The sequence below is a fragment of the Gymnoscopelus braueri genome (genome assembly GCF_963280865.1).
Source record: "Gymnoscopelus braueri genome assembly, chromosome: 10".
Classification (NCBI taxonomy): domain Eukaryota; kingdom Metazoa; phylum Chordata; class Actinopteri; order Myctophiformes; family Myctophidae; genus Gymnoscopelus; species Gymnoscopelus braueri.
In genome coordinates, this window is record NC_137611.1 from 19,667,483 (window position 1) to 19,691,803 (window position 24,321).

The 24,321-nt window shown below is 46.0% G+C and overlaps 3 protein-coding genes across 4 annotated transcripts in view; 2 read left to right on the forward strand and 1 right to left on the reverse strand.

Annotated features, from left to right (window-relative positions):
* Positions 1–2,932: 2,932 nt before the first annotated feature.
* Positions 2,933–6,543, forward strand: LOC308093077 (protocadherin-8-like; the record flags this gene model as incomplete). The annotated part of the gene is made up of 3 exons (XM_080439285.1): positions 2,933–5,374; positions 5,497–5,725; positions 6,155–6,543. 3 exons carry the CDS (start codon positions 2,933–2,935, stop codon positions 6,541–6,543), a joined length of 3,060 nt encoding a protein of 1,019 aa, XP_080295411.1.
* Positions 6,544–9,329: 2,786 nt separating this feature from the next.
* On the forward strand, positions 9,330–17,713 carry LOC308094094 (leukocyte cell-derived chemotaxin 1-like). The gene is made up of 7 exons (XM_080440554.1): positions 9,330–9,458; positions 10,219–10,359; positions 11,284–11,424; positions 12,219–12,332; positions 15,258–15,411; positions 16,093–16,199; positions 17,451–17,713. Exons 1-7 carry the CDS (start codon positions 9,387–9,389, stop codon positions 17,679–17,681), a joined length of 960 nt encoding a protein of 319 aa, XP_080296680.1. The 5' UTR covers positions 9,330–9,386; the 3' UTR covers positions 17,682–17,713.
* A 2,836-nt stretch (positions 17,714–20,549) lies between these two features.
* Positions 20,550–24,321, reverse strand: part of sugt1 (SGT1 homolog, MIS12 kinetochore complex assembly cochaperone) — a 35,090-nt gene continuing 31,318 nt past the window's right edge. For both annotated transcript variants that reach the window (XM_080440686.1, XM_080440685.1), the window contains exon 13: positions 20,550–23,426. In XM_080440686.1, coding sequence (XP_080296812.1) covers positions 23,325–23,426 — 102 coding nt within the window. In that variant the 3' untranslated portion in view covers positions 20,550–23,324. The remainder of the gene's footprint in view (positions 23,427–24,321) is intronic.

A 24,321-nucleotide genomic window follows, 5' to 3' on the forward strand; every position in this document is an offset into this window, starting at 1 on the left:
CTGCTCCCTCCGTGGTCGCTTATCCTGCGGACAATAGGGACCAAATCGCTCATTTCCATCTCAATGACTTAAGCTCCAACGAGAGGCAAGGATCAGGCGACCAAACTCAGGACCAAATACCCTGCGATCACTAGAGCAAATGGGACCACAATGCTGATGGAGAGAGAGAGAGGGGGGTCTCTAAAGATTTTCGCTTCTTCTTCTTTCTGTCTGTCTTTTTTTCTTTAAGAAAATGCTAATAATGTCTCGTGAAGAATGGCTAGGATTTGGAGGCTCTCACTAATTCTACTATTGTTGAACTCGCGTGCAGACTAGTGAGATTGACATTACAATCACGTGAGAGATGTGATTTTGAGTGCGTGCGCGCGTGCGTGTGTCCTTCAAAAGATATCTCTTCGGTTTGCCAAGTATAGTCCAACATTCTGAAAGCCCCCCCCCCCCCCCCCCCCACACACACACACACACACACGGGAAGAGTCTAATCCGGATGGCGAGGCTCATAGTGTAATTTGCTTTTGATTGCTCTCTTTCTCTGTATGAATGCTGAACGGTAGGTATTAGAACATCATTCAAATTCTGTGTATTCTAAATACACAAAGAATTGAGAATAAACACGGTGGTTCTCACACGACGGAATAAAACAACCCTGCTGAGTGGATTGTGTATAGTTGAATGCGCCCGTTGCGTTCAACTTGTGCCAAATCTCTTAAAACCAATTTAAACTTAATAAAGATCTGTCCGTTGAATGAACGTGGCTGCTTCTGAACGCTTTGCACCTCCGTTTTGGTGTCGGCCCAAAACGGTGTAAGACTTGCATTATCATGCTATTTGACTAGATGTTGTCCATTCAGGAGCAAGGCTGCTATTTGACTTGCTGTAGCAGATGGGTTCTTTATATATAAAAGAACATGCCAACTGATATTAGCTTCTCCTGGAAGGCGAGAGTTGCCTCTGAAAAAGCTTAAGGCCGTGTGTGTGTGTGTGTGTGTGTGTGTGTGTGTGTGTGTGTGTGTGTGTGTGTGTGTGTGTGTGTGTGTGTGTGTCCGCGCGAGCAAGAGAGAGAGAGAGAGAGAGAGAGAGAGAGAGGGAGAGCGAGACAGAGAGAGAGAGAGAGAGAGAGAGAGAAAGAAAGTCGAATGGGTCTGCATGGTGAAAGAATGAGAAAATCTCTTAAAGACCCATGACGGGGGCCTGGCCGTTCCCTAAATGTATTTTAATAAGAGGTAGCTCCCCTCATGTCCAGGCTACCTCATTCATCCCGTCTCTCCCTCCAATAAAGGAGCCATAGTCGGGAGACTCGGGACCAGGGCAGGTTTAGGCATGGGTGGGACAAAGGCCGCATGTGGTGCTGTCTCATTATGCTGCCGTTAGGCGGAGGGCTGTATGGAGTTTGGAAGCAGCAGGGGCCTGGGTCCCCACAGGCCGGCTCAGGGCCACAATACAGCCGAGGACGGCTGCAAAGGGAGACCCAGCCATGCCATTATACCGCCGCTACTAACGAGGCCCTCATACGCCTTTGATATAATCTCACTATTGAAATCCTGATAAATCCCCCCTGCATTTACGGCCAAATCCCATTTGTAACGGGTGTGTGCAATGTGTGTGTGTGTGTGTGTGTGTGTGTGTGTGTGTGTGTGTGTGTGTGTGTGTGTGTGTGTGTGTGTGTGTGTGTGTGTGTGTGTGTGTGTGTGTGTGTGTGTGTGCATGCATGCATGCACATGAGCTTGAGTGTGTGCCTGCGTGCGTGCGTGTGTGCGCGTGCGTGCGTGTCGTCTTCACCTGCGTTCTGGCAGGCGAGGCCACGGAGAGAGGCCATGTCTGGCATGTTAAACCGGTTTGGAACATAGGAATTAATTGTATTTTTTTTTATCCCCTGTCCCGCTCACATGACGTCTCGTGATAGGATCTGAGATGAGTCCAGATTGGAATAGAATCAATGTTTAAATGGAAATAGCGGATATACTCACTTTAATTGAATCAAGTTGATCCTGATTCATGGCAAAAAGTAGAACAAATGTATGGCATATTGGATTATGGGAATAAAATGGTAAATTAAATGATGCTATTGCCACAGTTAGAAGCCATCCAGCCAAATGATCATAATGTTATTTAATTTGAAACCGTCTGACTCGGACAGAATCAGATTAAATTACTGACACTTCATCAGACGGTCTGATCTGAAGTGTCATTATTTTAATGTTTATTCTGCCTGGATGGAGGTTTGAGGTTGAATGGAGTTGATTATCAGTAGACCAGGTCATCCGGCCCCAGCCAGCCAGCCCTATATTGCAATGAGCTACAGACGACACGTGCATGGGGACAGAACAACTGTGTTTAATGCGTAAATCTTATTATGGCAAATGTGTAGTCAGTGTATAGCATCCTGAGCAGACACTCCTATTTAAATGCTTTGTCCTCTAACTCAGGGACACTGCGCATCTCTGTGCCCCCTGTGTCGGTGCGCAGACTCATTTAACAGCCCCGGGAACATAAACAAGCAACGGAAACTATTGCTGTATTAAATCAAGCCCCGCGTTTAGCCCACATTTCGGTGCCAAGTTTTTCCCGTACAGTCCAGGAATCTCTAAACAGGCTTAGAGGTCTTTCAGAAGTCCCCCATTTCCCGTTCAAAGCGCGGATTGGTCACACAGCAGCTCATTTGCATGCTGCGCCGTATAAACCCTCCCGTCACTGCAGCCCTTTCGCGCTGAGAGAGCACACACCTCGAGGAGAGCGCATACATACAGCGTGCGCATTGTCAAACCTATGGCATTATAATATATAGGCTTTATAGGAAGAAAAAAAGCTGTGGCGGAGAATCGACAAGAAAGGGAGAAATTATTGGGAAGGCTTCTTTTTTTCAACTTAGTTTGGTTGAACGTGGACAGTTGATTGAATTTGTTATTATAATTTCTCTGTCAAAGTGTCAAGGATGGGAGGAACAGGGTGGAACGGTCTGGTGCCGATGTGCATCTTTCTGGCTGCCCTGACGGCTCTCACACGGGGGAAAACGGTGAAATTTCAGACATTTGAAGAGGACGCGCCGGGGACTGTAATCGGAAACTTGGCCAAGGACATTTCCTCCTCTCCCTTCCCGGGCTCCAGGACCAGTTTCAGGATGATGAAACAGTTCAACTCATCCTTCATCCGTCTGAGGGAGAGCGACGGGCAGCTGGCCATCGGGGAGAGGATAGACAGGGAGAGAATCTGCAAACACATCCTGCACTGCATCATCGCGTTCGACGTGGTCAGTTTCTCCAAAGAGCAGTTCAAACTCATCCACGTCGAGGTGGAGGTCAAGGACATTAACGACAACTCCCCCGAGTTCCCCCGAAAAGAGTCGAGTTTGGAGGTCTCGGAGAACACGGCGGTGGGCACGAGGATCCCGTTGGACTTTGCCGTGGACGAGGACGTGGGTGCGAACTACATCCAAAGCTATCAGATCTCCGTCAACAGTCACTTTTCCATCGACGTGCTCAGCAGAGCCGATGGGGTTAAATATGCGGAGCTGGTCCTCATGAAGGAACTCGACCGAGAGACGCAGAGTTCTTACGCACTGGATCTAGTTGCTATGGATGGCGGCAACCCATCCCACAGCGGAACGACGCGCATCAACGTCAAGGTGAAAGACTATAATGACAACAGTCCCGTGTTCGACAGGAACAGTTTCTCTGTGGACCTGCCCGAGGACGCGCCGGTGGGCTCTCTGTTATTGGACCTGAACGCAGAGGACCCGGATGAGGGGCTGAACGGCGAGGTGGTGTACGGGTTCGGCCACCAGGTGCCCTCCGAGATTAGACAACTTTTCAGAGTGGACCGGAAAACCGGACGCCTCACCCTCGAGAGCCCGATCGACTTTGAGAGTAAGAACACTTATGAGTTCGACGTCCAGGCGACCGACCTGGGTCAGAACCCGAGCCCGGCGATTTGTAAGATCGTAGTGCAGGTGCAGGACGTGAACGACAACGCTCCGGAGATTTCCATCACCCCCATGACATCCATCACGGCGGGGATCGCGTACATCACCGAGGCGGCGGCCAGGGAGAGTTTTGTTGCACTCGTCAGCACCTCGGACAGCGACAGCGGCGCTAACGGCCAGGTGCACTGCACTCTGTATGGACACGACCACTTCAGGCTGCAGCAAGCCTACGAAGACAGCTTTATGATCGTCAGCACTAGCCCCTTAGACAGGGAGAAGATCCCCGAGTATAATTTAACAGTAGTCGCGGAGGATTTAGGCTCGCCTCCGTTCAGAACCATCACCCAGTACACCATTCGTTTGACGGACGAGAACGACAACGCTCCCGTGTTCAGTAAGCCCGTGTACGACGTGTCCGTGGTGGAGAACAACGCTCCCGGCGCGTACATCACCACCGTGGTTGCGAGAGACTTGGACTTGGGGCAAAACGGGAAGGTCAACTACAAACTGGCGGACACGTACTTCATGGGCTCTCCCATTTCAACTTTTGTGTCTCTGGACCCGGCCAGCGGCTCGCTTTACGCGCTCAGGAGCTTTAACTATGAGGTGATGAAACACATGGAGCTCCGCATCACGGCCAGCGACGGAGGCTCCCCGCCCCTCTCAGGCAGCGCCAGCGTCTATGTCCGGATAGTGGACCAGAATGACAACGCACCGGTCGTTACGCAGCCCGCCCTCAACAACGGCTCTGCAGAGGTGCTCCTGCCCCGCGACGCACCCACGGGCTACGTCGTCACGCAGGTGGAGGCGCGGGACGCGGACGAGGGCGCGAACTCGGAACTATCGTACAGTCTGGCCGCCAGGGAGACGTCCGCGTTCTCCGTTAACAAAGCCACGGGTGAGATCTACCTCAATCAGCTGCTGAGCCACCACGACGTGGACGAGACCCTGAGCGTCATCGTCACGGTGAGCGACAACGGGCGGCCCGCGCTCACCTCCACCGCCACGCTGCACTTCCTCCTCGTCGCGGGCGCCCCGCCGAGCGACAGGACCGTGTACCGGACCAGCGGGGGGGATGACATACACGCACAGTGGGACCTGTCGGTGGTCATTATCGTCGTCCTCGCGGGGAGCTGCACTCTCCTGCTGCTCGCCATCATCCTCATCGCCACCACCTGCAACCGGCGCAAACGAGACAAGAGCGGAGAGGACAGCGACTCGTACGGGGAGAAGGACACGTTAGAGCGGAGTCGGACCCACATCGACAACCCGCTGCTGCCTCTCCACGGGACGGCGGGAGGGGAAGGGTTCGAGGAGCACTCCTACGCCAGCCAGCCTGGGGGGTTCACCTCAGCTCACCCAGGGAGCAGTGACATGTGCTCAGCTTCAGAGGATGGCAGTGAGGTCCCCTGTGTGTATGACTCAGACAACAAGCCCCGGGGGAATAAGCATGAGGTGAGAATTCAGATTTATGTTTTAAATATATACAGTAATTGTTCTGCACACATAAGGAATTTATACTATATAGTGGGGAGTGATATTAATTGAGGTAGGCTATTTCTCTGTCTTGTCTACAGGGCTACTCCACTCTGCCTGGCTATGGGAATAGCAAGGAGGCGGTGAGACCCATCACCATCTGGAAGGGCAACTCCTATACGACCATCTCTGCCAGGGACCCAGTGTTCAGTGGCAAAGACAGTGGCAAGGGTGACAGTGACTTCAATGACAGTGACAGTGACGTCAGCGGACCAGATACTGGCCTGAAGAAAGATGGGGCCCTCCTCCCACCCATTGTGGCTCAAAATGGTAAGGGCAAAGAACTGAATATTGATAAGATTGATGATGGAGGAGTATCAAAGTGAGATCTGTGTGTTGGCCAAATTATTCCATTTCAAGTATCCCCAGTTTGTTATGCATATAGCCCACGGACCCCCATTTGATGCAATTTGATATCTCTGGGACCCCAATCTATACTGTAAAATCCTCAGTGTTCATTTAACTCTGAGAGTGTACAAATGGAAATGGATCTGTAAGGGTCCATTTCACCATTTGGTTTGTACACTCTCAGAGTTACAGACAAGGATCCATTTGGTTTCTAACCATAACTCATTTAGCTGGGGACCCCCTGGAACCCCCTCAAGGACACCATGATGGGGGACCCCGGGACCACACGTTGAGAACCAGTGATCTTCTAGATTACAGATCTATAACATTGTCTGCCTCTGTATCTCTCAGGTCTATGGGCGTGCACCAGCGAGTGTAAGGTCCTCGGCCACTCGGACCGCTGTTGGAGCCCCACGGCGGTGCGCGCCAACGCCGCGCCGTCGCCATCGCCGGGCATCCCCCCCGCCCCAACCGTGGTGGTCTCCTCCTTCAACGGCATGTCCAAGACGGCCTCCCTGCCGCGGGACCCCCACCGCAGGGGGGACAACTTCTACCAGGCCCACCTCCCCAAGACAGTGGGCCTGCAGAGCGTCTACGAGAAGGTGCTGCACACAGAGTACGACTACGTCCTGGTCACCCCTCCGAGGCCGGCGCGGGTCCAGTGTCACCAGGAGATCAGCGACGTCTCCATACCTGTTTACACCCCCTCCCCGGCACGCTGTCCCACCAATGACGTCTGACATCTCACACACACACACACACACACACACACACACACACACACACACACACACACACACACACACACAAACACAAACACACACTTGAAGAACTGTACACTGTGTTTAAAACAAAAATATATATAATTTATGAATCATTGACAATGAGAATCATGTGTAAAAAAAACTTATGAGATTATTTGTTGCCATGGATGTGTATATGCAGTAATATACACGCTTTTTGTGTGTTTGGAATTTTAAATGTTTTAATGTAAAATCTACATTTGGGAGTCCATTCAGTCACTTTGGGGGAATTTGTTAGACATAAAGTGTATCTTATGGAAATTTCTTTTTGTACATACAGAGACTTTATTTTTTATAAAAGTAATAATTAAAAAGTGAAGATATGTAAATATGAATTGTAAATATTGACCTTTAAGCATGCTTACTATTTAAAATGGCCCACAAAACTATTCAGTTTGAGGCCGGAGAACCAGGATGTATCAAGTTGATAACAATGTATGAATTTATTATTATTTGAATGCAATAATGACAATTGTACAGATTTCTTATGATCACAATATTCTAAGAGAAAAATAAACTTGAAAACTGCAGTTCCGAAAACGTTGCCTCGTTTGAATTCCTTTAACGTATAGCCTACAGTAATGTTACTGACGTCAGTCATCGTTAACGGCCAACAGGTGTCGCTGTTGCCACGGCGGTGGGCTCCTGCCCTTGCAGGTGCCACGAGAAGGTCAGTCCCTCTTGTGAATTGGATTTATTGTGTCTGACCAGATGCTAAGGTAGGCTAGTATAATGGCAGATACAGATACTTTGTTGCCCCACGGAATCATGGAGAGACCAATACCTCACTCTCCTTGAGCTATTTCTTTCTCATTCGATGCTTGGGGTGTGTGTGGCATAGCCTTATTGGGTTTTAAAAATGGCCTATGTGATTTAATCTTGACATTTATGGAGAACTGGTGTGTAATGTCTCCTGAAACACTAAAGGGCACAAAAGGGATCGTAAGCCAAGGCTTGACAAATTCCTCAATGATAACGTGTTTTATTTCTCCTCGCCAGAATCAGAGAACACTTTTTTTCCCCCCTGCACCACACTATGAGAAAGTGATTTTTCTTTTGTGCCAAATACGTGCCGAGCAGCCTTGCGGAATTCCTCATTATCATTCGCTGACCTTCACGAACATGGATCCAATACAATTTTAATCACACAAAAGCAGCTTCGGAGTCTGTGAACGCGTGGAGGGAGTGAATGGGTTGTGGTGGGGAGGTAGAGAGAGAGAAGGAAGGTTATTTAACTTCTCAGTCCACTGCACACACTGTAACCTACGTGTTGCCTCTGGAGCTGGAGAAAACATGGCACATTCCTCCGGGGTCACCTTTAACCTCCTCCAGCACAGTTTGCAAAAGAGAAAGTGAGATGGTGTGTGTGTGTGTGTGTGTGTGTGTGTGTGTGTGTGTGTGTGTGTGTGTGTGTGTGTGTGTGTGTGTGTGAGTGAGAGTTACAAAGAGACAGAGAGTGAAACAGACACAGAGAGAGAGAGAGAGAGAGAGAGAGAGAGAGAGAGTGTGCGGGAGAGGCAACAACAAACAGTATAGGCTAGTACTCGCAGAGGGAACTGTCCAAGGTGATTTGAGGAGAGTGTCCGCCATCCGTAGAGTCTTTATGTGTTTTGCAGCCTGGCCTGCCCAGTGACCAGTGCCCATCCATTCCTCGGGTAGGCTAATGAATTCCTGACCTTTTCTTCTTTCCCCTAATGAATACGCGGGCGATAAGCATACATCAAGAAAATATATGGCCGTAATCACCATATAATCGAACCATTATTCACAAGAGCGAAAGGTTAACTCGTTGCAGATTTCCCATGGACCCCTTGAGCTGTTTTGCTATCTGGTTTTATTATCGCCATCTCTCTCTAATCTGCGACGCTGGTTCAAGCTTCATTTGCACCATTATTCCAACCAGTGTCACGCAAGTACAGTGTGTGAAGCAACCCCTGCCCAGGGCAGGGGGTGCCAAAAGTACTCATTATGCAGGCTGCCCTCCCTGACGACTGACGAGGGCAAGAAGAGTGGCAGGTGAAAAACAGAAACGCATACCTTCCCCTGGTCACTTCCACAAGCCTGTTATAAAAACATGACTTCTGTGAATGAGCAGTGGTGGAAAAAGTTATTTTTATTTATTTAAGTAAAAGTGTCAATAGGCTACGGCAATGTAGAAATACTCTGTAAAAGTCCGGAATTAAAAATGTACTTGAGTAAATGTGCAAGTATTGGTATCAGAATGTACTTAAAGTACTAAAAGTACTCATTATGCAGAATGTCCCATTTCACAAGTTTTCAAATGTATAAAAATCGCTCACAATGGTCGCATGTGAGCTTGTAGATCAGCTATTTTCAAATGAATATAGGGCTGAAGTGATTAATATGTTTTGTAATAATAATCAAAAGTAACTAGTAACTACAGTTTTCAAATAATAGTAGTGGAGTAAAAGTAGGCCTACAATATTTGCCTCTGAGATGTAGTGGAGTGTAGAAGTAAAAGTACTGAAAACTGGAAATACTCCAGTAAAGTAAGAATACCTCAAAATATTGTACTTAAGTACAGTACTTGAGTAAATGTACTTGTTACTTTACACCACTCACACTGGTGGTGATAAAACACGACTTCTGTGAATGAGCAGGTCTGTTTGAGAAGGAGGGGGGGGGGCGGTGAAAAACATGGAGAGAGAGGGGGGGACAGGGGAGGGAGAGACTCGGCTGGGGGGGGGGGGGGGTGAGTTAGTGGTCCCAGTGTAGCTAGCTACTCAGGTGTTCAGTCTTTAGTCGTAGTCGGAGGAGACATGGCCGGGAGCACGGAGAAAGTACCGATCGCCTCAGCGGGGCCCGAGGACATGCAGCACTTCATGCCACCGGTAAGTGTGACAGTCAGGCGGAGAGGAGAGAGGGTCCAAAGTTAAGTGTCCACTGGAGAGAGCCACGCCAGCACCGGGAACAATCTACTTCAGTGGTTCTCAACCAGTGGTCCGGGGACCACCAGTGGCCCTTGAGGGGGTTCCAGGTGGTCCCCAGCTTAAATTATGGAGAGTTGGTAACCAAATGGACCCTTATAGATCTTTAACTCCTGCGAGTGTAAAATGATACCAAATGGGCTCTCATCAATTATTGTTAAACATCTGCATTACTTAATTGAAGAATTGTTATTTTGATCAACGTTTGCCCGTTATCTCTCCTAATGGTAGGCCTACCACATCAATAGCCTACAGCATGGAATTGTGGACAAAATCGTATCAACGATAACAAAATATTCTTTGGGTCTGAGTGGCAAAATCTCATCAAACGGTGCTCCGTGGCTCAAATGCTGAATAAATAATGGACCTTGATATGAAAAAGGTTGAAAACCACTGCTCTATGGGAACAATACACAATTGGTCGTCATATTGGCTAAACGAGATCTGTTCAATCAGCCTCCCTGCACTGGATCGACCATCCTACCACAAGCTGCCTTGTTGTTATTAACTTAAAAAGTGGTTTTCTTTAGGCTATCTGACACTGTGATAAATATGGAACTATTTTACCACTTAGTATTGTAACCAAATGGCATTATTACGGCAATAGATCGACCTATCTTTTTCCCCTTTCTAAAGAATTGAATGCTTGTCGTTTACTGTACAGGCGTATACCGCAGTGGCCGTCAAACCCGCCGCCACAGGACGCCTGTTGAAGGCCGGGATCGCAGTGCTTATCGCCGGTGCTATCCTTCTGCTGTTCGGGGCCATTGGGGCGTTCTACTTCTGGAACAACAACGACAAACACGTAAGTGTTTGGTTTGATTTGTTGTGTTTGTTTATTCATTCAGCCTACAATATTTATTAAATTAATTAATTAATTCATGTATTTATTTATTCATTTGGATTTTTGTGGAGAACGGGTGAGTTGGGGACAGGGACAGGCCATGGCTTGTTTAACCATTATTTCTGTGGCAGGCTTAGGTAAATAGTAAAAATGTAAATGAAATACCACAGTTCCACGTAGAAAGCCAGGTTATACAGTCTGGGGCCAGACATATGAATGGAAGCCTTGTGTGTGTGGTTATGAATCATTTCTGGTCCAGCTGATGCTCCAGGGTCGAGAGGTGTGTGGAGTTAAAGGATGAATATTCCCTTCATTTTGGTATATAATATTATTATGTAAAAAAAAAAAAGGTTGTTCGTGAAAGCATGAACAAAAAAATCACAGCATTCTTTAACCTCACCAAAGAGGGCAAATGTTGTGTTCGCATTCATTCTGTTTACCATGCAGACAAGACAGTTTCTTGGTCTCTCTAATAAGTTTGTGCGTGCGTGCGTGTCAGAGGAAGAGAGAACGAGAGGGGGGGAGAGAGAACGAGAAAGATAGGGAGGTATTTGAACTGAAAGAAAAAACATACTCAGAAGAGAGAAATGGGCAACAGAAATGACATGGAGAGAAAAAGGAAGACAGACATTCTATTGTGTGAGTCAAAGACATGAGAGGAGATGACAGGACAAGACTGAGTGACTGCAGGGAGAGAGAGAGAGAGTGTGTGTGTGTGTGTGTGTGTGTGTGTGTGTGTGTGTGTGTGTGTGTGTGTGTGTGTGTGTGTGTGTGTGTGTGTGTGCATTGAGGTTGGGTTATTAGGTTCAGGGAACTCATACCTGACATGCCAATCTAACATCTACGGTAACTATCACACTGTGTGTGCATGTGTGTGTGTTTCAGGTGTACAATGTCCACTACAGCATGAGCATCAATGGCAAAGTGGAGGAGGGCTCCATGGAGATCGACACGGCCAACAACGTGGAGAGGTTCCGCACCGGTGCCGGAATCGACGAGGCCGAAGAGGTGCATGACTTCCAGATCGTAAGTAGAAGGACCTGAACTACTCGCCATGGAAGTTTTGGTGAAATCTATATAGCCTACTTCATTGTGCTGCGCTCGCCGAAAATCTGACTAAAAAGACTAGAGGTTCGGGCCGCATATAGCGGCCCTCACATCTAGAGTTCGGGCCGCAATGCGGCCCTCACACCTACACCGCACGCCGATCCAACTGATACGCCCATATATGGCGATCTCTGTATCTGTCAGTCCATGTCCCTTTTATGCCCATATATGGAGATTTCTGTATGGTTATGGGAGTTATAGCCCTCCCTTAAGCCAATTCTAATATAGGATAGGATGAAGTATAAATTAGCCTTTAGGCTCAAGACAAAAAAGCGAAAAACGAATCCAGCCAACAAAATGATCAGGTCTGCAGAGGAACTTAATACAATTTACAATATAGGCATTTAGCAGACACTCTTATGCAGAGCGACTTAGTGCAAAATCAGAGTAAGCAGGGTAAGCAAGCATGACCCCAGTAAACAAACAACAAGGCAAACAGTCACATAGTGTGAGGGGAGAGCAAAGAGAACAATGTAGTGCCTCAAAGAAACTAGGATACCAGGTAAACATCACACCTAGCATCTGTCTAAACAACATGCTATCTAAACAACATTCTTAACATTAGTGGTCAAGAATAATGTTATCTATTGTTTTTCCTGTCATATACTCAAACCAGTCCCAATTTAAGGACAAACAAAGCTAAATTGACCAAATCCCAGTAGTTTCCCCACCTCTCTCTTTAATCATTCATCATTCTGTCCTGGCGTCCTTAGGGAATCACAGGCATCCGCTTTGCTGGGGGAGAGAAGTGCTACATCAAGACTCAGGTCAAAGCCCGTCTGCCCGACGTAGAGGCTCTCAACAAGGATTCCCTGACCCTTGACCTGGTAGGATTGTGTGTCTGTCTCCTTGTCTGTCTGTCTGTCTGTCTGTCTGTCTGTCTGTCTGTCTGTCTGTCTGTCTGTCTGTCTGTCTGTCTGTCTGTCCGTCCTAGCTTTAGTACAGTTCTGTTGTCTTGGTTCCAGATGGAAAGCACACAGCACAGACGTGTGTATTATGGAGACATTATTACCGCAGAACCCTTCTACTGTGCTCGTTAATTCACAGAACACGCACGCACACACACACACACACACACACACACACACACACACACACACACACACACACACACACACACACACACACACACACACACACACACACACACACACACACACACACACACACACACACACACGCACAATGACATATGCACACACTCACAGTCTGCGACTGTTGAACTCAGGCCGTCTCACAATTAAAATCATTTAGGTCTGCATATGCCTTGCATGCACATAAATCCACAGCGCACGTGATTGTTCTCAGGCGAGTTACACATAAACACGCACACACACAATTAGTTATCATGCAGGGCTGCTCTTATTGCCTCGCTCTGACTCATAAACGATCATTTATTTCACATCTGTGTGTGTGTGTGTGTGTGTGTGTGTGTGTGTGTGTGTGTGTGTGTGTGTGTGTTTGTGTGTGTGTGGATGGAGAGATTTATAATAGTCGCTTCAGGCTGGTCATCTGCTATCATTTAGAATGAGATTGTGGTTTAGATAAGCGCACAAACATGCACAAGCACAGAGATACAGATAAATGTACACATATACACACTAGCAGATAGATATACACTCATACACAGACACATACACATGTGCCCAGCCACATACGCACACATGCACACACATGCACACAGACACACAGACACACAGACACACACACACACACACACACGCACACGCACACACATACGCACACGCACACGCACACACACAAACACACACACACTCTCTCTTCCAGAGGGAGCGGTTCTGATAAAACCCTTATCGGTCCTGCAGAGGAGAAGGACGCTTGCTGTTATTTGTCCCTCGAGCAAATCATTTTGAACTGAAGGGAGGCTAGTGGATAAAACTCCCCAAACATCTGTGTGGGTAGTGTACCGCGAACCTCGAGAACAAGCACCTCCGAGGCAAAAGCCATTCCCCCAGTATTCCCATCTTACCTGCGGGCTGTGGATATTTATACATCAACTTTCTATATACTGTAATACTGTAGATACACAGACACACACTAATGTGTGTCAGTATGTTTACGGAGTCTCTCTTTGGGATATCTCATTAGTTTATTTGATGATTCCCCCTCCTTGAAAAAAGGAGCAATTGAGGCCATCTTCCATCTCCAGTCCATCAGACTTTAATGAGCTGTGACTTGGCAGACGTTGCTTAAAAGGTGCTGTAAGTGATATTTCTTAGTTAAAATAATTGTTAAATAGCTCTATATTCTGATAGTAATAATTGCTGTGGAGTGTTTGTTCTCTCCTCATCTCCTTAGTAAATAGAAAAAGCATTTTCAGCTCAGGACTAAATTGCAACTGAACAAACTGAAAACTGAAGCTGATAAATGGGTACCGTACTCTCTCCTGACTGGATTACACTGGCAATCACACTGAAAAATTATTTTATGTTTACTCAAGACCTGGAGAGTTGGGGAGACCCCTGTTACACAATATAGAGATTTAACGTTTGCACAAAAAACGTTAGTTTTAACCAAAAATATCACTTTTAACACTGGGATGGAGAAGGATATCTACATAGATATCCCTATGTAGATATCCCTTGGCAGTCTCCATGAACAACTGCATCTCCTGTGCCCCATGGTGTCCCCAAAGGCTCTTGGCCCTCTCCTCTTCATCCTGTATATGCTCCCCCTCGGACAGATACTTCGCAGACATGGCCTCCGTTTCCACTGTTATGCCGATCATGATACACAACTCTACCTCCCCTCCACAACCATCTCTGCCATCTCCCACTCCACCCTCACCTCCTGCCTGACCGACATCAAAACATGGATGCTATCAAACTTCCTAAAACTCAACTGCAATAAATCCGAAATCCTAATCATTGGCCCAGACTCCTTCACCTGTTCCACTTAAGACACCCTCACCACATTTAAAACCACACTCAAAACCCACATTTTCAGACTTGCATTCCCTACCCTACCTAATCATAATCCCCTTCTTCAACATTTTTTTCTCTATAGTTTTTAAACTTTTGACTATTTCCCCCCCTAATCAAATCATGTTTTTAGCTTGTTTCTGTGACTTTGAGTACTCAGAAAAGCTAATGTAAATTGTATGAATTATTATTATTAAGACACCATAGGGCCTCTCCATTTTTACATGCCTGTGTGTCGTACTGGGAGCATAACAAGACATATATATATAAGCTCATGGCACAGCTTATGTCATTCTTGTTAAAGGGCATGTAGGCTATATTGTGTCTGTTAGGCAGGCTGATCATCAAATATAGTAAAAACGAGATTTCGTTACAAACTATGGAGAAGATATCCACCTCTTGAAAAAAATACTCCCCCCCTCAAAAAAAAAGAAAGAAAATAAATATACTCTACTAGAGGTTCGGGACGCTACGCGGCCCTCACACCTACCGACTGATCCAACTGATATGCCTATATATGGAGATCTTTGTGTCTGTCAGTCCTTGTCCCTTTTATGACGTCAGAGGTCCACCCGCCAGCCGGTCCTCCCTTAAGCCAATTTTAATGTAGGATGTATGTATATATGATGATCAATACGGAATAGTATTAACATTACTAACCAAGACCTTGACCTTTTTGTCTGTTGGGTGGGGTGGGGGGGGGACTATCTGTAATTTTTTTACTTAGTTGTCGGTTTGAGAAAAGTTGTTAGCATATTACCCCCCCCCCCCCCCCTCATTTGTGTTCTTCTTACCCCTTTCTGTCTGCAGGAGGATGAAGTGATGCCAGCCAAGTTTGAAGAAGATTCTCTGATCTGGGTGGCATCTGACACTCCGCTCTCTGACTCTGCCTTCCTCAGCAACAAGATCAAGGATTTGTGTGGAGACCTGCCAATTTTCTGGCTCCGCCCCACCTACCCTAATGGTATGCAAACAGACACCATCAACAAGATTATTAGCAGAATGAAAACATATGGCCTTTCGGTAGAATCAACTCTAATGAGACTATGCGAGGGTATCACGTGACGTGCCGATGTAATTTTAGGCATTACTGTAGGTCATGACTTGTGATTATTGAAGCAAAAACTCCAAAAGAAGCCTTATGAATCTGATGAGGCTGTACATAAAATCAGGTTGACGTCGGAGGAAGAGAAATGTATGCATTTGTAGAAAACCCCTAAGTTGCAGTGTATTAACCAATAACCATATGAACCGTTCCCAGTCTGGGGCAAACATTTGACAAAACTAGCAGATGTACAAGCTCACAATACATTGCGTTGCGACATGTTGTGAGCTTGTAAATCTGCTATTTTCGGCAAAGATATTTAGTGTAGAGGGGGGAGAAAAGTAAGGGGCTTAATATGGAGTCCGGTCAACTAAATCTAGGGTTTAAGTTGTTAATAGCTAAGGTCTGAATAAGTTCTGACCGTGAAACCATGCATAATATCGACTATTCGGAGAAAAACGACAACTATGTGGTTATTCATCCAAACGTCTCCAACTAACATTCCCGGAAACAACCGCGGCCGTCCTCAAAAGCCGCGCGGTTCCCATGAGATCTGCATGGTTTACTACTGTCAGGACACTGAACCTTTGATGCATGCAGGAGGACAGAGGAAGAGGAGGGCGCCTCCTCGCCTTCGCCCCCAGGCGCCTGCCGCTGAGGAAGAGGAAGACGTGGAGGCGGAGGTCAACCCCGAGAACCCCTATCAAGTGAGTCACACACACATTTGTAATACTATAGTTTTTATGACACCGATTTTATGAATGCCATTTTCACAATCTTTGCCATTTTGACATAAAAAATAGCCGGCGTGCAACTAATAATAAATCGTCCATAACTGACTTCTAAATGTATAATCCTAATCCTAGCCCCAACCTGAATCTTTTTCTAATTGTAAACCTAGCTCCCCAAATCTCAAAACAACCATTTCTCTTCTGAGAACCAGGTAAATTGTCTATTGTCACGACATTTGGTCCTCACAAATATAGTAAGCATACACAAACGCACTCACGCGTGCGCACACACACAAAATGGTACACGCATTTACATTCTATTCCGTTATATTCTGTTATATGCCCACAGCCACCTAGAATATTCACACAGCTGTCCTTTGGTATCTGAGCGCGCTACCTGAGCATGCTACGGCTGGCGAGCCTTTCTCACAGCTGTGTGAGAGGCAACAGATGTCAGGGTCACGGCGAAGGGCCCGGCCTGTCATAGCAAATCTGAGCGCTCGTGGGTGTGGCGTTTTTTTGTTATTGTTGTTGTATGAATGTGTGTGACAAAGTGTGTGTGTGTGTGTGTGTGTGTGTGTGTCTGTGCGCTGCTGTCTGTTTGACGAAGCCTTTCAGAATAGTCCCGTCTAAAGCTCTCTTTTCAGCCATTGAGGACAAGTGAATAATTCTACTCAAGACCCCCCTTCCCTCTCCCCACATGTCAAGCGCTGATGCACACACACACACACTCACACACTCACACACTCGCACGCGCGCACAGACTCCCATACGTACATGCACACCTCCCCTCCCTCTCTCATCCCTTATGCTGGGGCCCAGTTCCCTAATCCCCACTCTCTCTCTCTCTCTCTTCCTACCCCTGAGAGAATGGCGTGTTCCGCAACCCCCCCACACACAACACACTCTTTGACAGCTACAGAAAGGGGGGGGTGGGGGGTGTTAGAGCACAGTGTGCGTACACGTCGGAATTTTTTCTTTTTTTTGACAACAAAAACCCCCACATCTGACAACATCCCCTCCTCCAAATCCCTGCGCCTGTCGGAAATGTATTTTTAATTGGTCTGAGATGAGCCGTCTCCGCCACTAAACCTCCAACGCATCACACGTCCCCGACGCCGGAACGCGAGCTTATGCAGTGTACACGATGGGAAAATAAACCCAACAACTACTAACCGCTGTCTTTCAACCCCCCCCACCCCCCCACCCGCTCACTCCCCACGCCAGAGAGGTCTGGAGGGCGAGGACTCGGAGAGCACCATGACCTTTGACCCCATGCTGGACCACATGGGGATCTGCTGCTCAGAGTGCCGCCGCAGCTACACCCAGTGCCAGAGGATCTGCGAACCCCTGGGAGGCTACCAGCCCTGGCCGTACCACTACCAGGGCTGCCGTGTGGCCTGCCGCGTCATCATGCCCTGCCGCTGGTGGGTGGGACGCATCCTGGGCATTCTGTAAAGGGCAAACAACACCTCTCCTCTGGGAGGGGGGGGGGGGCAGTGGAGATTGTGGGAGGGAGGGAGGGAGGGAGGGATGTGGAGTTTTGGAGAGGGGCTAAATAAAGGGAGTTTAATGCCTGATTCATCCTTGGATGCAATTCGTGTCACGCACCGGAAAATAGACGATTTACAAGCTCACAATGTGTCGTGAAGCGACGCGTTGTGAGCTTGTAGATCTGATATTTTCGATGCGTGTCACCGGTGTGCAACCAAGTATAAATTAGACTTTAGAGAGAGCGTAAGCAAAGAGGTTCAACAGGGTCCCAAGTCCTGCCTTGGTACTCCGTGTAGGTCTGTGCGTATCGTGTGCTAAATTGGCACGTCCCACGACAGTAAGACAAGTGAATAGAAGCAAGGAATTACAGTAACAGTCGACGCTCAGTATTGTTCATTAGAAATGCATGATAACAGAATCTGGGCCACACATATCATAATATGTAAAGGTATGCTAAACCATATACTGTTCCCGCGTACCGTATAGCTCAGCTCATTAAAAATACAACACCGCTGACTGAACCAAAGATTCAAGTTCCACTGAACTATAGATTAAGACCCTATATACTGTTGAGGGAAGACTGAAAAGCAAAATGGCGGACAAACACTCAGCAAGCCCATTTACAGTCGAGCGCGTTGAGGCCTGTGTCACACTGTTCATTAATGTGGAAAGCAGTGGGGTTTTGTGTACACTTGTACTGATTTTCTTTCCTGCCATTCATTGCTTTGTGATGTAAATAAATGTACAAGATGAGAGGTATTCTATATAGGCAGAGTTGCAATGTGTCAAACTGCATATTGTGTGTGCTTAATGTTTTAGCAGCCTAATGTCTATTCAAGTTTAAACTGTTTCCTTCACTCAAGCCGTTTTCTTCATTAACATGTCCTGAATGCTCTTCTCCACTGTATTTCCATCAAAATTAAAGCAATTTTAAAGTTAAGAAATGTCAAAGTGCAACGTCAATAAATAAATCTTTTTTTACGTAAACTTTCAAACATCACCCTGCTTATCTGTTAATACAACTCCACATGACATATAGGAGCCACTTAGATAATAGATAAACATTCTGCACTAAAAATACACAAGTCATTTGCTTCTCATTCCCTCTGTTTATGCCACACACAACCATTTACAGTTTTTTTTCTCCTCTTCTTGCGGACGTGTGGCATCCCAAGCATTGAGCAGAGAGAAGTTTCCAGAGTGCTTTAATGTCAGAGTTGCAGCTCTGGATCTCTTTAATGAGACTAAAGACTCTGCAGCCGTCACGCTCCCAGATCTTACCCACGATGCAAAGCGCTTAGCTCCTTTTGATGTCAGGGGAACAGCTTCAGGCGGTAGGGGGAGTTGGGGGGGTGGTGTTACTCAGACGGGGTGGGGTGGAGGAAAAGTGTGTGTGTGTGTGTCAATGTGTGTCAATGTGTACGTGTGAGCTAGGGTGTTGCAGTAGCTGGTAGCTAAGAGTCCCAACTGCTGCCACGAGCGGGGTCCCGTTTGATCGTCACGAGATGAAACGCTGTGCGATAAATTCAACATTTAACCCTGTGTGTGAGAGGTCTGATGATGCGGTTGACGGGGCCTGATCCATATTAATGCTACCGTGCCAGGCCAGGGTATTCACTCCCCCGCAGCTGTAGCTGCGTTGTTTGGTGGTGGTGGTGGTAGTGGTACTGGGGGGGATGTAGGGGTTGGAGCCCACTTCTGCTCTCTGCCTCTTTATAGAGAGCACTCTATAAGACCATCTCATCAACCATCAGACTGGGACTGGTGATTGGAACTGGCATAAGGCAGCGGTTCTCAAATGTGTGTGCTGTGAGACAAGTTCAGGGGTTTTGTGACCACGACCATTCATTGCAATTTATACCACTACATTTTTTTAATTGACTATATCAGTGCTTTTTGCACACTCATTTCACAATACAGTGGTCAATTGTGTACCGTCCCTGAGCTTGTAGATTTTTGCTATGAAAACATGAGATTTTGACTTGCCCATTGGTGTGCCTTGGGCGCAAATGTTTTGAAGCCACTGGCATAATCCATTAAAGAACGCATATGTCATTTAGATTTCTTTGGCATGAGCTTGTAGATCTGCCAAATGTGTGCAAATCTTTGAATATATACAGTATATATACATTTTTAACTCAAATATTCGCTTCTAGGGGTCCCTGGAACAAAATATTTGGGGGTCCGAGGCCAAATACATATCATGTTGGGTGGTCCTTGACATGAAAAGGTTTGAGAACCATTGATATATATAGCGACATACCTCCATTTTTCTTTAAACTGTTAGGATTTAGAAGACATTTGTAGAATCCCCAGAAGCAAAGATTTGAGTTACAAATGTGTGTACAGTACTTCCCCACACCAAACTCAAAAACAAGATTCAATTACATTTTTCTTTAACACTTCAAAGGTTTCCTTTTTATTAATCTTTACACTTTTATACAACCGGTGAAACAGAACTTTTGTAAAAGGCTTCCTAAAAGGAGAGTGTTTTCTTTTTTTTACACTTCAAAGAATTCCTTTTTATTAATCTTTACATTTTTATACAGGTGGTAAAACAGGACTTTCGTAAAAGACTTCCTAAAAGGAAAGGAGAGGAGAGAGGGGAAGTGGGAAAAAAATCTGAAAACCAGCTTCCAAAACATGACCCAGGTGAACCAAGCATGAACCAAGTATTTCTCTGGTCTGTGTCTCGAACAAATATCTCTCAAATACCCCCTAAATAAAATCTAAATTATTTTGGATAATTATTTGAAAAGACCTAGGTGTATTTGAGGTTACTAAACGCCTAATAATAATAAATGCCTAGGTCTTCAGAGCCCAGGGCAGCCATCTTCGGAAAACTAAGCAAATTGGATTTTAATTTGTGTGCTGCTGCTGCTGGCTAGCACTAGTAACCAGAGCCAGCTCTGCTGCCAACTAGTTAGCATAGCCAGTCCGAAACGGTTGGAGCATTCCCCATAGTGAGACACCTCACTCTTTATCAGAGAACCAGGGTTAAGAATGTAATCTAAGGTTTCGCTATGTTTACTGTGGTCAGTTCTGGGCAGAAATCCAGTGCCCTGCACTCGGGTGGCACAGTGGTTAAGTCCCTGCCCACCACCACCGAGGTTGTGGGTTCGAATCCACCGTGGTGCATCCGGCTTTGTCGGGCGCCTGTGCGAACACAATTGGCCCGTGTTCGTGTTCGGGGGAGGGAAGCCGGGCGAGAAGGGTGCCATTTGTAACTGCGGGCTGGGGCAGCACCTGTCAGCAGGGAGTGTTGGGCGGGAGGAGTAGGAGAAAGGCTCTACGTCCTCCTGGTGGGGGCTCCTCACTGGCAGGTCAGTCAGTAGGATACAACAGAAGTGACGACACGGAAATGTGTGTGGGGAGGAATTCATTGGCATAACGACTAAATTGGGTAGAAAAAGGGGGTAACAATTTAAAGAAAAAAACGAAAAGATGTTAAAAAAAAAATCTAAAAAAGAATAAATCCGGTTGCTCACACCATCGGATGTTTACTTCATACTGTGGTTCCCCATGCCGTGGGACCAGCCTTCGAGTCTGCAAATAGATGCTTCTGTTGATCCACTCCTTCCTCCATCCCTCCCGGCCTAAACTACCGCGAAACCTGGCCCATGGGGCGTCCCAAGAGACTGGGGACAGCGCATCTATCGACGGCCAGCGGCTAGAACTCGGCTGTGGGACACACAGCCCCTGTGTCCGCTGAGTGAAGCCACAGCACAGACTCGCCTGAGGAAGCAACTAGCAGGAAGAGCCAACATGCTACGGTAACGGTACTAGAAGTGATCGAATTACTGCTCAACAACAGTACTATAATTACAATTATTACCTATTTTCCAACATGTATCGCCAGTGTGAAGATGTTGACATGTCGGTAACGAGAACGGGTGGTAAAATGATGTTATGGTGTGAACCAACTGTTTAAATCAGATTATTGTATTTTAAATAATTATATGTTTTATGGTTTAGGTATTATTCATAATACTCTATATACTGTCTACATTCTTTATCATTAAATCATTGTTTGAATAAAGTTCTTATTGAGTGATTGGGCTGTTTACTTGTTTATTTAATACATAGTAAATTGTATTTACTACTTATTTACTAAGTATTTTGTGTATTGCATTTAAGGGATGTTTATGTAACACTTGGGACACTAGCGTGGATGCTAATTTACGTAGCGTGATATACTAAGGTTTTATAGGATTCATCTCTTATCAAACAAACTGGCAACTTTACTTGCATCATAAAGGCATCATAACAAAATATCAAGGTACAAACACAGGATGGCAAACATACAGGCATATGGGTCTACATTTTACATTATTAGAAAGTAGGCCTGCAAAGTGAGTTCCTGGGGAAGGCCGCAACCAACCAGGGCCTCAATAGTAGTTTAGTCTCAATGCATTTCAGTACAGTACCATCAGAAAGGTTCTACCTGTGGCGCACTGTTCTGACTCGTGCTCTTGCGATCGGGGCCGAGAGGGACTTCGGGAATCGGGCTATTTTTGGACCTACATTTTCACAAAGCTCTTAAAATAGGACATGTAAGCGTATACTTGCGCTGAGAAATCTTTTCATACATTTTATACAATACAATTGGGACAACGCAGAGGCCATATTGTTGCTTCCACCTTAATCTTAACCTTCCCTTTGATTTAATCACCACCCTTTGACAATCGGATCAAATAAACCCATCAATCAAGACCATTGAAATGACTTCCTTGAGAGGATCTTTATTGCGTTGACTCAGTCCTGGTTTTTAGGGTCATGAGCTTATAGGAGAGGAGTGGCAGGGCACAGGGCTCCATGCTTGGCTTGCTGGTTTTGGTGTAGCGATAAGGGTGTGACTGTCACTCCTGCTTGCTGACGCCAGTAGGTAGAGCTGGGCAATATATCAGTATTATATCAGTGTCACGATATGACACAATATATTGTCTGGGGATTTTGGATATCATGATATGGCAAAGGTGCCGTCTCTTCGATGGTGTCGTTTTAAAGACTGCATTGACAATTTTCAACCTGGCATTCCTATTTTTGGCATGTCAATACAGGCAAAAATGTTCAAATCGTGAGAACACAGATCTACAAGCTCGCAATGCGACGCGTTGCGAACTCGTAGATCATCATGTGACACCGTCGCGTGATGAAGTGGTTAAAGTGAAGTGGTTAAAGTGATGTAATTCACACAACTATTCCGGAGGTTCTATCATTTGCCTTCACCCACTTCCTTATTTTAAATCATTACTGATGATTATCACTGTGTAAATATGTTGTGAAAGCAACAATAGTCATTCCCACAAGGTATTTGGTCAAAAATATTGCAATATTTTATTTTGTCCATATTGCCCAGCCCTACCGGTAGGAGACACCGGAGCTCTGTGACCAGCCGTGGTGGAGAGAAGAGGTAAGAGGACATGGCTGAGGTTGGGGATGAAGACCAAGAGAGGACTTCCGACAGAGGAGAGAGGCGAGAAGAAGAGATGGAGGGAGATGAAAAGAGAGTGTGTGTTTGTGTGTGTGTGTGTGTGAGTGTGTGTGCGATAGAGAGAGAGAGAGAGAGAGAGAGAGAGAGAGAGAGATGGAGAAAGAGACAGTGGTTCAATACTTCTTGAACTCGACGTCATCAGGCGGGCTCATCTCCACTTTTCTTTTGCCTATATCTGTCCAATTGGTGCTCAGGACTGTACCACCTGACTCCATCTGCAGGGGGTGAGGGAGAAACAGACGATGACATAGTCTTTAATAGTTAATGGCTATCGATAGCAAAGACTAGGTGTACAGTTAATCATTACCTTCAGTGGCGTTTGTCTTTTCTGTTATGCAGAAAGCCAAAGCAGCATTCACATTATACGCCAGGGATGCATGCAGTCTTTAAAGCTTCAATCCATACGTTTGGCCTCTGAGGTAACTGCAACGATGTCCGAACTACACTACCTTCAACCCGATAACAGGGTCTAAATTCCTCAATGGAACAGTAGGGAGACCACCTCCAACCACTGCAGATGTACTAATTATATTGTTTTAACATACTCTACAATACAGATTGGTTAAAATATCATTAATTGCAGTGCCTGGTATGTACTGTATGTCTGTCCTCTTCAACAGCGAGTTACACTGTTAAGTTTGGTGGTGTCATGCACCATAAGCTGTGATCGGTCAGTCTATGCTCGTGGGGACATGCAGACAAACCCTATTCTGACAGAATGCAATGGACGGTTTGATTATGCCAATTGTAAAGATTTTCTTCTATTCTTCAATAAAAAGAAAACTTTTGTTCACTTGAGGGTTCTCTGTATAAAGTTAGGAGTTAATTACTCACTTAAATAAACCCTTAAGATTTTACTGTGCATATATCATATATATAAGACAGGTGTGTGTAAGACCCTGGGGCAACAACAAAGAACTCCCGCACTCTTCTTCATTTGACATTAAAACACGTCTTTAACGTTAATTAACAATAATAATAATACAACATGGTACACAAAAACAACAAGAAGCAACAAGAGACATTTCAACAATCAACATGATAGACTAAAATTAATAAGAGTTAGCACTGAAAGCTAATCTATTAAAGTGTGTTTTCAGCAGGGATTTA

What these genes read in the sequence shown, in the direction of transcription:
- LOC308094094 (XM_080440554.1), top strand. Translation starts at nt 9,387, where the DNA reads ATGGCCGGGAGCACGGAGAAAGTACCGATCGCCTCAGCGGGGCCCGAG. An exon ending in TGCAGCACTTCATGCCACCG is followed by an intron (nt 9,459 to 10,218) that starts GTAAGTGTGACA and finishes TTTACTGTACAG; the next exon opens with GCGTATACCGCAGTGGCCGT. An exon ending in ACCCCGAGAACCCCTATCAA is followed by an intron (nt 16,200 to 17,450) that starts GTGAGTCACACA and finishes TCCCCACGCCAG; the next exon opens with AGAGGTCTGGAGGGCGAGGA.